Source organism: Grammomys surdaster, unplaced genomic scaffold (genome assembly GCF_004785775.1).
Source record: "Grammomys surdaster isolate TR1022 unplaced genomic scaffold, NIH_TR_1.0 146, whole genome shotgun sequence".
Classification (NCBI taxonomy): domain Eukaryota; kingdom Metazoa; phylum Chordata; class Mammalia; order Rodentia; family Muridae; genus Grammomys; species Grammomys surdaster.
Window position 1 is genome coordinate 230,447 of NW_021604604.1, and position 13,081 is coordinate 243,527.

The 13,081-nt window shown below is 37.8% G+C and overlaps 1 protein-coding gene across 4 annotated transcripts in view; it reads right to left on the reverse strand.

Moving 5' to 3' along the window:
* Positions 1-229: 229 nt before the first annotated feature.
* Positions 230-13,081, reverse strand: part of Acbd5 (acyl-CoA binding domain containing 5) — a 39,129-nt gene continuing 26,277 nt past the window's right edge. For 3 of the 4 annotated variants that reach the window (XM_028764837.1, XM_028764835.1, XM_028764838.1), the window contains 4 exons: positions 6,846-7,048; positions 4,843-4,884; positions 4,368-4,477; positions 230-1,515 (listed from right to left, as the gene is read on the reverse strand). In XM_028764837.1, the coding sequence (XP_028620670.1) occupies positions 1,503-1,515; positions 4,368-4,477; positions 4,843-4,884; positions 6,846-7,048 (368 nt within the window). In that variant the 3' untranslated portion in view covers positions 230-1,502. The remainder of the gene's footprint in view (positions 1,516-4,367; positions 4,478-4,842; positions 4,885-6,845; positions 7,049-13,081) is intronic. The other variant, XM_028764836.1, reaches the window with a different exon arrangement.

Consider the following 13,081-nt stretch of genomic DNA (forward strand, 5'->3'; position numbering starts at 1 on the left):
AACCCTGTCTCAAAAAAACAAAACAAAAAAAAAAGTATAATGTCTAGGACAAGCAAATTATGTTCTCATATTTTTTTCAAAGAGTAACCCTACATTCTGGAGATGGATGCTTTCCTTCTTACCAAAAACATTCAGACCTAATGCTAATGCCCCCAACATCCTACATATCAAGAACAAATTACAATGTTTTACTGTCTGAAGCTGGCCATGGTGGTACATGCCTGTGGTCCCAGAAACTGAAAAGTAGAGACAGGAAAATTGGGTGTTCAAGGTCATCTTTAGCTACATAGAGAACTAGAGGGTAGCATGAGCTACCAAGCCTCTGTCTCAAAAGGAAAAGCAGAAAAGGATCTGCTATAAAGTTTTTAAATTAAATATTCAAAGCATAATAAAGTATATTACTGAGCACAAGTTTGGGAAAGTATGCAAGGAAGATTATTTTTCAAATACAGTCTTGCAGGATCTAAATTAATCTTCCTTTTGTTCTAATGGCTAGAAGTTTCCATTATTTAGGCATTCCTTAATTATGTGGACATAGAGACCTGTAGACTGAAAATACTGTACTTCTGATACCTTGTGAAGTATACCCCAAAGGAAAACTGAGGCACTAAGAGGTTAAGAATCCAGGCTGTCATTTACCCCTTGCAGGAAAAAAGGATTTTCATGCGTTTGTTAGCTTAGTAAAAAAGGTATAAATTAAGTTTTCATTTTATTGCAAAGCACCCTATGAAGCAGACAGTAGATATCCTCAATTAAAGAAAAATGGTTACAAAGGACTAAGTGTATATGGTTGAATTAAAATATGATAAACCATCTCTAAAGTTGGAATACACTTTCACACCTACATTAGGCCTATTCTTCATCATTTCCATCATCAAGTTAAGTCTGTTCAGTGAATCATTTGTAAATAGTAAGCACAATCCACGGACGATGATTCTCTGAGTTCCCCTGAGCAAACCAGGGAAATCAAGCCACTAAATAAAGCCCAGTCTTACGTGCAGACCACAAAGAATGGAGAGGATTCTTCCATCAGTTTTCTGCTACATAGCTGACAGTTCAGGGACTGATACAAAATTGATTTAACCTCATTTAAAAGCCACTCTTGTTTTTGCATTCTTTCTTGTGTTTAATTTAGAAAAGTAAAAAGTATAAATTTTATCTCATAATTGTAGCTATGCCTTAGAAATGCAGCTCATAATTCTTATGGGAGAAAATCAGGTGATAGTTACTAAACAATAATTAATAACTTCAAGTCCTTCAAGCTCAAAAAGAGTAAGTCTATGGATGCTACTTAAAACCTAGTTGAGATTGATTTTTCAAGTATCAGCAATATTAGTCTTTAAAATGTTACCATTTTGTAGTGCAAAGAATATTTATATAAACCAAACTACTGGACAAAAAAGAAATGTAATCATCAGACTGAGATTTTCTTGTGAACTCCACTTCATTTCCAATCCATCTCTTTCAGGCCCAGCAGTCTTCTTGAATAAAAGGCCATTTCTTCAATTTAGTTTTCTTTAAAAAGAAAGTAAAAACAAATTTCCTATAAGTATAAATGTAACCTGAATATGAAGCATATTCATACCAAAGAATTTTATGGACAATAACACAGCATTCATTTTCAAAATAAAACTATAAAACTACAAATAAAGACTATAAGGTTACTTCATGTGACTTAACTTGGTAACAAAGATGTAATTGCAGGTAGTCAAATTATCAAATGTATTTGTTCATTTACTGCTGGTGTAGGGCTAAGCCTGGGGCTTTTTACATGCTAAGTAAAGCTATAATGCCCTCAAAGCATTTTCTGATAAATTCAATTTATATCTTTCCTTTTACCTTCTAATTCTCATACTTTTCTAACTGGCTGATATATAGTTAATACTTAGGGGACTTAATTTTATGAAAATGAAAATATGAAAAAGTTTAAAAGCCCAGACATTTTCATGTACTGGATCAGTGATTCAGAGATTAAATAAAGCAGACTCCTAGCTCAATTCAGTGATTGCAGGGGGGGGGGGCATATACCTCAAAACATGGATATATAATGTGACAGTTTTATGAAGGTGGTCTTGCTAGTTCAGAGCACAACAGTCAATATATGATTTGTAAAAGACTACACTGCTGAAAAGAATGTATAGCAGATTCAGGATGCCAAGACACACGGAATTCTCACTGCAGATCTATTCCTCACCCTAGACACACTCCTATGCAGCTCACTGGCAAAATCATTTTTTTATATATTAGTTGTGTGTTAAAGGGGAGTGGGAGGGCTGGAGAGATGGCTTAGGTTAAGAGCACCAACTGCTCTTCCAGAGGTCCTGAGTTCAATTCCCAGCAACCACATGGTGGTTCACAACCATCTGTAATTGGATCTAATGCTCTCTTTTCTGGTGTGTCTGAAGGCCACTATAGTGTACTCACACATAAAATAAAAAAATTTTAAAAAGTGTGCCACCACCATAAGCTCCTATCAGAACCTTGAAGTGCTTTTAAAAATGGGGGGAGTCAGGAAGAGTAGGCATGTGCACATGATTTCATGTGTCTACGGAAGCTGGAAGAGGCATCAGATAAGTTTGGGAGAGTTGTGACACACCAACATGGGTACTGGGAATCAATCTATGGGTCCTCTAGTATAATGGTATGTGCTTTTAATAGCTGAACCATCTCTCCAAGGTGTAATATCTTAAACACTCATTCCTTAATTTCTGCAGAACAACTTTTCTATATATTTTCTTGGCATTTTAAATATTCAGGTTTTAAGCAACAGAGGTTCTCTGCATCAGGAACAAAATTCCCATGGAAGAAAATTGAAATGCCTAACAAAGACATGTGGATGATTCTTTAAAAACTGCTTGCAAAGGTGTAGCAGAAATGTTAGCTGTGAGTACAGGATACCCAAACAGTTCCCCATACTTATCAAGGACCACATGATGTAGACTGCTACACAGGTCCTTTGCAAAGCAGCAAACAATTTAGTCCCTGGACTCCCAGTCTTCCAAAGTGCAAATGAATATCAATCAAGAGCTTCAAAACTTCAGGGTGTTCTTCAAGTTTTTAATGGAGTCTGTTCAATAATATTTTTATTTTTCTAGCAGAGGCTAAGCAAGATCCCTAGGAACTGGGTTAAACAAGAAATCAATAGATGTTGCCCTATACATCACATGCAAGAAGTAACTGTGTGAGCAATCTTTACCTCTGAATTTTTACTCTCTACCAAAACAAGCAAAACAGCAAATCACAATACAAGACCTAGACACCTTTCTTTCACATACTCTTTTCCAAACTATAGTCACTATTTAACTATGAGATTAAAAATTACCAGATTAAGCCCCTGGTAAACCATAGGCCAGGCCTGTCAGAAAAAACATTCGGCTGCCCCACACACATACCCTCTCTCTGTTTCCCCAGACCATTATTTTAAAGGGGGTCATGGCATTAGGAGGATTAAGGACCATTATTTTAAAGGGGGTCAGTGAAGCTGGCTGGCCCCTGATCAGCCTCCTTACCACTGATATTGCAAGCATGTACCGCCATGCCCAGCTCTGTTCTGTAGGTACTGAAAATTGAACTGAGCTATCTCTATAGCCCTAACTGCTGTCTTTCTACCAAAGAAACATGAAAAGAAGTTTGGGGGAGCTAGAAGGTACATCTCAGTGGTAGACTGTTTGCCTACTATGAGGCCCTGGGTCTCAGCACCTAATATACCCCAAATAAAATTAAAAATGAAAAACAAAAAGTGGGGTTGAGCAGGGTATGGTGGTCCATGCCTTTAATCTCAACACTGAGGAAGCACAGGCAGGTGAATCTCTGTGAGTTCAAGGCTAGTCTATAAAGTGCATTACAAGACAGCCAGGGCTGTTACATGGAGAAACCCTATCTCAAAAAAAAAAAAAAAAGGTGGGGGGAAAAGGTAGAACTCACATCAAATGCATGAGTACTGCAGAAGTGATGTGTCTGTATCTTCAAAGAGCACACAAATGAAGAGAGTATAAAGGTACAGGTATTACCAAGACACTGACTACTGCTTCTGAAATTCTATTAAAGCTATTTCTAAATAAACAGCCGTTAAAAGCATGATATTTCCATTAGTCATAAAACTTAAAAAGCATATAGTCATTGTCATGTTACATAACTTATAGGTGTACAAATCCATCACATATTTGAGTGAAAAGTTGCTTATCTTTTACAAGTACCTAGAAATGTGCAGATGTCTTTTTCAAGGTAGCTTTGGGGTCAGGATCAGCAGATATTCACAATGACAATGCAACTATAAAATGAACCTATCTCTTTAATTACCACTGCAAATTATGTCTACTACAAGTCAAAAGACTGCATGTACTATCTCAAGAAAACTACAGTATTACCTTCTCCTTCTTTGATAATACAAATGCACCAACCACTGAGCAACAAATGGCCATATAATAGCAAACGCTAATGCACCAGGGGACATCTCAAAGGGCCACCAAGATGGTCTCTGAAAAAAATCAAATAAGCTTGTCATTTTTCTCTTAAATACCATATGGAGAAACTTGAAGACATTCTTAATACATAATTCAAAAAATAAAACTAATAACAAACCTCTACTCTGACAGATCATTCTATGCTCAGTAAGCAGACGTCTAAGACTTAAGTAAACACATCCAATTTTTTATTGTAGGAAATAAGTTTATTACAAAATAAAGTAAAACACTCTCAAAGAAAAAAAAAATGAGCAAAAGCCAAAAGGACCACATTCTAAATATATTTTTAGCTTCAATGCTCTAAAGGGTAGATTTCATATTTAATGACTTAAGTATCTCATAAAATATAAATGTCTTATAATTTATTTAAAACTCTTACCTGTGAGGAGGGTTGATTAGTTGTCTGCAATGATAATTTCGCCTTGAAATACAAACAAAAGGTAAAAGATTTGACAGAATGAAAAAAAAGTGTAATGTTGGGGTTTTTTTGTTTGTGTCTATTTTGAGAAAGGGTCTCTAACCGGCTGGTCCTACAACTCCCAGTATTACCCAATGTGAACTTCTAATCTTCCCTGCCTTCCTGTGCTGTTCACACACACACACACACACACACACACACACACACACACACACACGCACACTTTCTGCAGTATTGGTAATCAAACACCAGGGTTTCATGCATGCTAGGCAAGCAAGCACTCTACCAACTAAGCTACAGCCGTAGTCCGGTATAACATTTTTCTAGTTCCATTTTTTTTTTAATAAGAAAAAAATTGTTTTGTTGTTGTCTCATTTTGTGCTAAATTTTGATTACACTAAAACCTATACTGATCACAGTGGTGGGGGTGGGGAATGGGTGTACAACAGGGTAGCTCATGTCTGTAATCTCAGTATTAGGGAGGTGGAGGCAGGAAGGATCAGAAGCTCACAAGCAGTTACACTGGGAGTCGTAGGGCCAGTGTGGTCCCCAAACCTGTGAGGTACGCAATTAACTTATACTGTTTATATACTTTAAATTATATGAAATTTAAAAAAATAAAACCTCAAATCGATGTTCAAGACATAGTTCAACTGGTAAACTTCTTACTTAAAAATGTTCAAAGCACTTGTATTTAATCCCCTGAACCACATAAACCACATAAAAATAGTATAAGAAAAGTTCAACAACCTAGAATGTCTGTTTTTCTTGGGCTTTTGTAAGTGAATAGGTATGTCTTTTCTTTTTTATTTTTGTGGTCTAGAATTTGGGCCCAGGGCCTAGAACATGCTAGCAAAACACTATAAACCAAGCTACACCCTCAGTCTCTACTGTACTTTTTGTTATGCAGAGTTCAGTTTTCCCTTTTATTGAAAAGAGATTCTTTTCTAACACAATATCTTAATTACAATTTTCCCTCCCTCCACTCCTCCCAGCCCCTTTCCACCTCCCCTCCCTTCAGATCTACTCCCTTTCTGTTTCATTAGAAGAGAACAGGCTTCTAAGGGATAATAAGAAAATATAAGACAAAACAATTATAAGAGAGTTGCACAAGACAAAGAGAAGAAAAAGAGAAGGCAGAAGAATCCGAGTCCCACTCTGTAATTTTGCACTCTCAGGAATCTCAAGGGTTAATTTAACATCCTTGGATCTTACAGAGACAAAGTAGTAAAGATTAAAGATTATCACTCTACATTATCTCTGGTCTCTGGTTTTAAACTTTTTTATACTAAAACTAACTTACCCTAAATAATTGACAATTAATATCTTCCCTCTAGCTAGCACAATACAAATAGAAACCATTTACACAAAAAGGACATTTTTTGGTTTTTTTTGAGACAGAGTCTCTCTACACAGCCCTGACTGTCCAGGAACTGTCTATGAAAACCAGGCTGCCTCCCGTGCGCTGGGCCAGAATTAAAGGTATGTGCCACTATGCATGGCTAAGAATGACTCTTTAATGATAACTATCATATATTAGTAAAGATTTCATCATTAGTTCTTTAAACTGCAGTGTTTAGTGAAAATTTTTCTTCTAATAGCAAGCATCCAATCCGTAACTTAAATGTGCTGACTTTTTATTCCATTCAGTGCTGCAGATTGAACCCAGGGCCTGTTGAAAGCTAAGCCATCTAACTGTGTTCTCTAGCCCTCAGTCATGCTCAGCTTCCCACTCTATCGTTTTCTATTCATGGAAACAGCACTCGTCTTTTAGGCCAATATGTTCAAACCAGCTGATCTGATTGTTAACAATTTTTTTTTAATTTGTGTCAACTTGTGAAAATGTATATTTATGTAAATCTGAATGTAAAGATGTATTTACAAAAATCTCACAGAGTCAGATTTTACAAATGCTTCATAGAATCAAACCAGAAAATAACAGTAAGCTACACTCAGCGGCTTACCTGCGAAGCGCTTAGTGTTTCCAGTTTATGAAGTCTCTGAAGGACATTCTGCATGTCTTCCTGCAATCTAATGAGCACAAGAGCGATCTGCTCGTTGAGGCTGCCTCTGGCCCCTCGGTCTGAGCCCCAGCGTTCTCCATCACCGCCACTTCCGACTTGCCGACCCTTGGTTCCTTCACTCAAATGTGGCATTCTATGTCCTACTTTAAGAAAGTAAAGTAAGTTAGGTTTCTTTTTCAAATAGAAATAGTCTATTATTCACTTTCCTTGCTAATCCTTGTTATGTAAATAAATGTACAAAGTAAAAGAAAAGCAATAAAGTAGTACATAAAATAAACCACTGGCATTAAAGAAATCACTATATAAACTTCTATTCTCTATTAGGGGAATATTGTACATAATTTACTAATATATGACCATGTTTATACAATTCATAAGGAAGATACATGCTCAGAGTACATCTTAAAAAAAAAAAAAAAAAACTCTTTATCGCTGGAGAGATGGCTCAGCAGTTAAGAACACTTGCTACTCTTGCAGAGGACCTGGGTTTAGTTCCCAGCACCTGCATGGTAGCGTAAAACCATTTGTAATTCCAGTTCCAGAGAATCTGACACTGTCTTCTGAACTCTGTGGGAACCAGGCATGCACATGGTGCACTATACATACAGGCAAAATATTCACACATACCAAATAAATCCTTTTGTTTTCAAATGTAAATGCTCATTACTGCAATTAAAACAGATTTAAACTAAAAACGCCTTAACTGTTGTTTTAAAGTATTAAAAGTATTTAAATAACAAAATTTTTCTTCTTGGCTTCAATATATTGTAAGCGCACAAAGGGGTTTGTTTTCTAATTATAAACTGCATACTCCTTATACGTATTAAAATATCTACTAAGATTGTTCTATATTACCGCTTATCTTTTCATATGCACGGATTTAAAATTTGGCTTTTTCCCTCATGATTGTGTACTATTTAAATCATTTATCTCCATCATTGACTCTTACTCCAAAAACACCCAATATAAACAATGAAGTAACTGACCTAACCATTCTGCACAACTGACTAAAGAGTATAAATTTTTGCTAATACAAAACCAGGTACAGTGAGTGGCACATGCTTGTGATCCTAGCACTTGGGAGATAGATGCAGGATGAGAAGTTCAAGGTCATCCTGGGCTGCATAAAGAGGTCAAGGCTAGCCTAGGATACATGAGACAATGGGGGGTGTGGGGAGGGGGGAATAACAATTATTTTAAAACTGGGTATGGTAGTACACTCCTTTAATCCCAATGCTTGGGAGTCAAAGGCAGGCAGATCTCTGAGTTCAAGGCCAGTTTAGTCTATGTAGAGGTCAAGGATAGCAGTGCTGAAGAGCTAGCTCAGCATTTAAAAGTCCTGCTTCCTCTTTCAGAGGTCCTAATATCACTTCCCAGCAACATCTTCTGGCATGTGCGTGTAGATGCGGATAGAGCACTCATACACATAAAATAAATCTTAAAAAAAAGAGAAAAAAACAAAAAACCCTTAAAATTATTTTAAGTGTGTGTGTGTGTGTGTGTGTGTGTGTAACTATGGATGTGATATGTGTGTGCCACTGCACATGTGAAAATTCTAGAACAACCATCAGAAATCATTTCTTCCCTCCACTGTGGGTACCAGGGACTGAACCATCAGGTGTATGTAGCAAGCAATTTTACCATCTCTCAGCTTCAAAACCAAATTTTTGCTAATACAAATAAATGTTGCAATGAATGTCTTTCTGCACTAATCCATCTCTAAATTTTTGTTGACTCCTATGTTAGTTACTTTTCTGGCTGATGAACAAAGTACCTAATCAAAGCAACTTAAGAAAGGAAAGTTTCAGCAAAGCAGTAATGGCGTGAGCCTTTAATCCCAGCATTTGGGAGGCAGAGGCAGGCAGATCTCTGTGAGTTTGAGGACAGCCTGGTCTACAGAGTTGAGTTCCAGGACAGCCAAGAAAGGCCCTGTCTGAAAAAAAAAATTAAAGTCTATTCACCTGAGAGTAAAAGTTCGATTTAAAAAAAAAGAAAAAAAAGAAAAAGAAAAAAGAAAGTGAGTGATTGGCACTGATAGGAGTCACATGGCTCTAGCTAGGGAACTGTGAAGAGACTGCTGGCAGGCAGGTCCTCTGCTGAGAGAAATTGTAGGCTGCTCTGAGCCAAGAGAGCCAAATAAATAAGCCTCCGTTGTGGAGCAGTTACTGATTTAAGTATAAAGTTAAAATATAGGGATTATTTGCTTATAGGAAAGATTTATAAACAGATTTGTCCAAATCACATGGGGATTATCACCCGCTGTTTGGAACTTAGATAGGGAAACTTGTCACTGGCTCTAGAGTAGAGAGCACAGTGTACAAGTGGAAGCTGCTCTGGAGTACAGAGCCAAACAGATAGATGGTATAAATAGAAAACTGTTCTAGGCAAAGGGCCAAATGGAAAGATAGTGTAAATCAGATGTATTCAGAGTTATATTGCCTCACAGGAGACTCGAGTTCTGACTAACGTGGGCCCCACGGGAATTCTGGGTTCTTTTCCTACTTGGCAAAATAGGGAAGGCCTAAAGAATAGGCACATACAGTATTTTAGTTATTAAGTTGATTTTATTTTCAAGATGGGTGTAATTGTCAGTTTTGTGGTTATATTTTTCCTCTGGGGAAGAGGTCAAGATAAAGGTTTTTCTGGTCACTGGCTCAAGGAAATTCTGTTTTGGGAAAAACCTTTTGTCTGTGTGTTTTCAGAAGAGATGATTAAGATATTTCTACCTCCCAGGATTATACAGATTAGACATGACAGAGACAGGCCACCAGACTACTAGATTCCAGAATTCAAACAAAAAATTATCTTGATACTAAAATTTGTTTTAAGAATTGTATATTGCAGAATACACAGCCTTGGTGTATCTACTAATCAAGCAAGCTGAGCAGACCTGCTCGAACCTCTGATGTCCTGGAGTCTCAGCTGGATGCAGTAAAGACACAGACATCAGAGGCTTATCATTTACCACCCCCCACCCCTCTTCTAATATTTCAACACCCGTAACCAGCTTGAAGAAGTTAATGAAGAGTCGGCGCCCCTATTCCCTGGGCTTGGGGACTGAGGTGGTTAATATTGGGCTGTCTTTCTAGGGAAAAGTAGTAGTTTTGTAGGAACAGGGAGGAATAGCTAGGATTTATTGCATAACCATAACCTATTGGTAGAAATATGTATAATTGTTATTAAGCTGAAGTTATAATTTCTTAAATGGTACAAAATTTACTTTGATTTCAAATTTAAGGTTTTCATTGGTATGAGTTTCTTATTGATATAAAGGTGAGATTAATATTGTTACTCTCATAGACATTGTGCCTATATAACACATTTAGGAATACAAGGCTTAGACCCAGTCCTTTTTTTAACTGATTTGAGATGGTTAGCGTGTGAGTTAAGGACCTATAGCAAATTCATGGCTCTGAGTTTATTGTTAGGGTGTTTTCTATATTTTAATTAGAACTAGCTGAGAGGAGTTAAAGAACAACAGTCCAGATTGCCTTACATGGATAGTTGGCTTTCAAAATGTCAGAAGTCCACATAATTGACGTTACAAACATGTCTGTATTAAGGTTCATTTTGATTAGAGACCTGTCTGCTCCTGACAGCTTTCCTGTCTTGGATTCTAAGAAGAAATTGAGCATCTTTGGAGTTACTCCAGTTGTGGTGAGACAGCCACTAGGTAAGAATGGCCTCTTTTCATCTATAGACAAATTACTGTCCAGAAAAGGACACACTTTCAGAATAGTCGACTGATTATATCTGCCAAGACAGAGTGATCAGCCCTTAAAAATTCTGCATTACTAGGTCTGTCAGATGATCCTGGGCCAGAAGGCTGAAGACCAGATGCTTCAAGGTTTTGAAGTAAGGGGCTGTCCAGGTAATCAGCGGTCTCTATAAATTGGCTAAGTTTTAGAAGCTATGCTTTGTGTTTCCCATAATTTCAGTTAATTCAGTCATTCTAGATTTCTGATGGGGTTGAAGACTTACAGTCTGATAGCCAACCCAGGCTATTTACTTTGAGAGAACAGATCTGAGAGGATGGTTTTCAGCTGACATTCATTCTAAAGCCAAGAAAAAGGCCAGGTTCAGAACTAAGTCTTTTAGTTAGGAGAGATGCCAGAGGTTCTGTTTAGTCAACAAAATGATGGACTGTGTATTAGGTCTACCTTGTACCTTACTGATACAAATTGGTATAGTTATGCTTTAATTGTATTTTGAGAGAAAGGTGTTTTTTTTTTATTTTAACAGGAAGGGTGATATGTAAGAGGAGCTAAGGTGGGAGGAGTAAGGAGAGGAAGAGGAAAAGGAAGAGGAGAAGCTAGGAGAGAGACAGAGAGGGGGGAGAGAGAGAGAGAGAGAGAGAGAGAGAGAGAGAGAGAGAGGGAGGGAGGGAGGAGATGGAGGCAGATGTTCACGTGTCTGTAGCAGTTAAAGGTAGTTGGTATATCTAGGTGGGTATTGGGTTACACTTCTGATTGTATGAGTATCTTGTTACTGATCATTACCAAATATATAAGCCTTTGATTAAAAAAAGAAGAAGAAGGAAAGAAGGGAAAGAGAAAGGAAGGAAGGGAAGGAGGGAGGGAGGGAGGGAGGGAGGTTGGTTTGTTTGTTTTATCTGGGCCTGCAGTCAAGTGGAAGTCCACCATGGCAGGACTGGCATAGCCGCAGGAGCATGGGGCACAATTAATCTGAAGTTAGGAAGCAGAGTACGATCGATGAATACCAGTGCTCTTCTCAGTTCCTCTTTTTTACTGAAAGTTCTTCTAGATAAATTAACCTACTAGACATGCCTCATAAGCCTGGCTTGACTCCTAGGTGACTCTAAATCCTATCAGGTAGACAACCAATTATTAACCATCAACCACCTTTAGTACCGATTTACAGATTGTAATAGAATACTATTGAAGGAAAAGATTTCAAATTTGTCAAGGTTCTTAGTATTGCCAAATTATTTTTCAGAAGGCTAATGAAAGGTTTGTGTTGTTCCTCTTGTCCTTTATGTGTTCTTTCTTCCTCTCTCTCCCTCACTTGCTCTCTCTCTCCCCCTCTCCCTCCCCCACCCGTGTGTGTGTGTGTGTGTGTGTGTGTGTGTGTGTGTGTGCTTTCCTGGGGCTTGAGTCCTCACATTCAAGAGACAAGCACTCTTATCACTGAACTACACATCCCCAGCAGAACTAACAGTTTTTATTACTGTATACTCTTGCAGAATTAGAGTGTTACAGATCTTTCCTCAAAATAGAAGCTAAGGGTATTTCCTTCTTGCCTTTCCCCACACCCTCTTATTCAAAGGTATAAAAATCAAGTGTGAAAGCACACCCCAATCAATTTGAGCTCTGGACACAATTCTATTTATAATCCAAGTAAAGGGCTAGGCCTACGTAAAGTCAGTGAACTGAGTAATGGAAATCCCTGATTTCCTCTCTACTTCTATGCATTTGTGTACAGAAGTTTGCCCTGAATACACAGACTCTACATATAGTCCTTCAACATTGCAGCAGTACAAAAGAATACCCATACAGCCGTGTGGTTTTCACCTGGAGTATGGTATGTTATTGTAAGATTTGTCTGTCTGTCTGTCTGTCTCTGTGTCTCTGTCTCTGTGTGTGTGTGTGTGTGTGTGTGCGTGTGTGTGTGTGAGAGAGAGAGAGAGAGAGAGAGAGAGAGAGAGAGAGAGAGAGAATGTTTATGTTTGTGCAGATATCTACAGAGCCAGAAAAGAGTGCTTAATTTCCAGAACAGGAGTTACAAGCAGTTCTAAACCCTCTATACTGGTGTTGGGAACTGAACCCAGGTCATTTGAAAGAACAACAAATACTCTTCATCCCCATGCCATCTCTCAGCCCCTGAAGTACAGGATATTTTTAAACAGCCTTTGTGTTAGATGACTTTGCCCAAGAGCAGGCTGACACAGTGTTTTGAGTATACTGAAGGCAGGCTATATAAATATTTAGCTTATAATACAATTTATAAGGGATGTATTGGGCCATAACCCTGTTATCCATACTTTGTTCAAATGCTTATTTCTCAATCCTTCTTTTTCCCTTTCCTTTCTCCATCTATGGCGAGGATGGAACTCAGGCTATGACTGAGCTATACCTCTTGTTCTACACTACAATTCTATATATTTATGCTCTCTCTCTCTCTCTCTCTCTCTCTCTCTCTCTCTCTCTCTCTCTCTC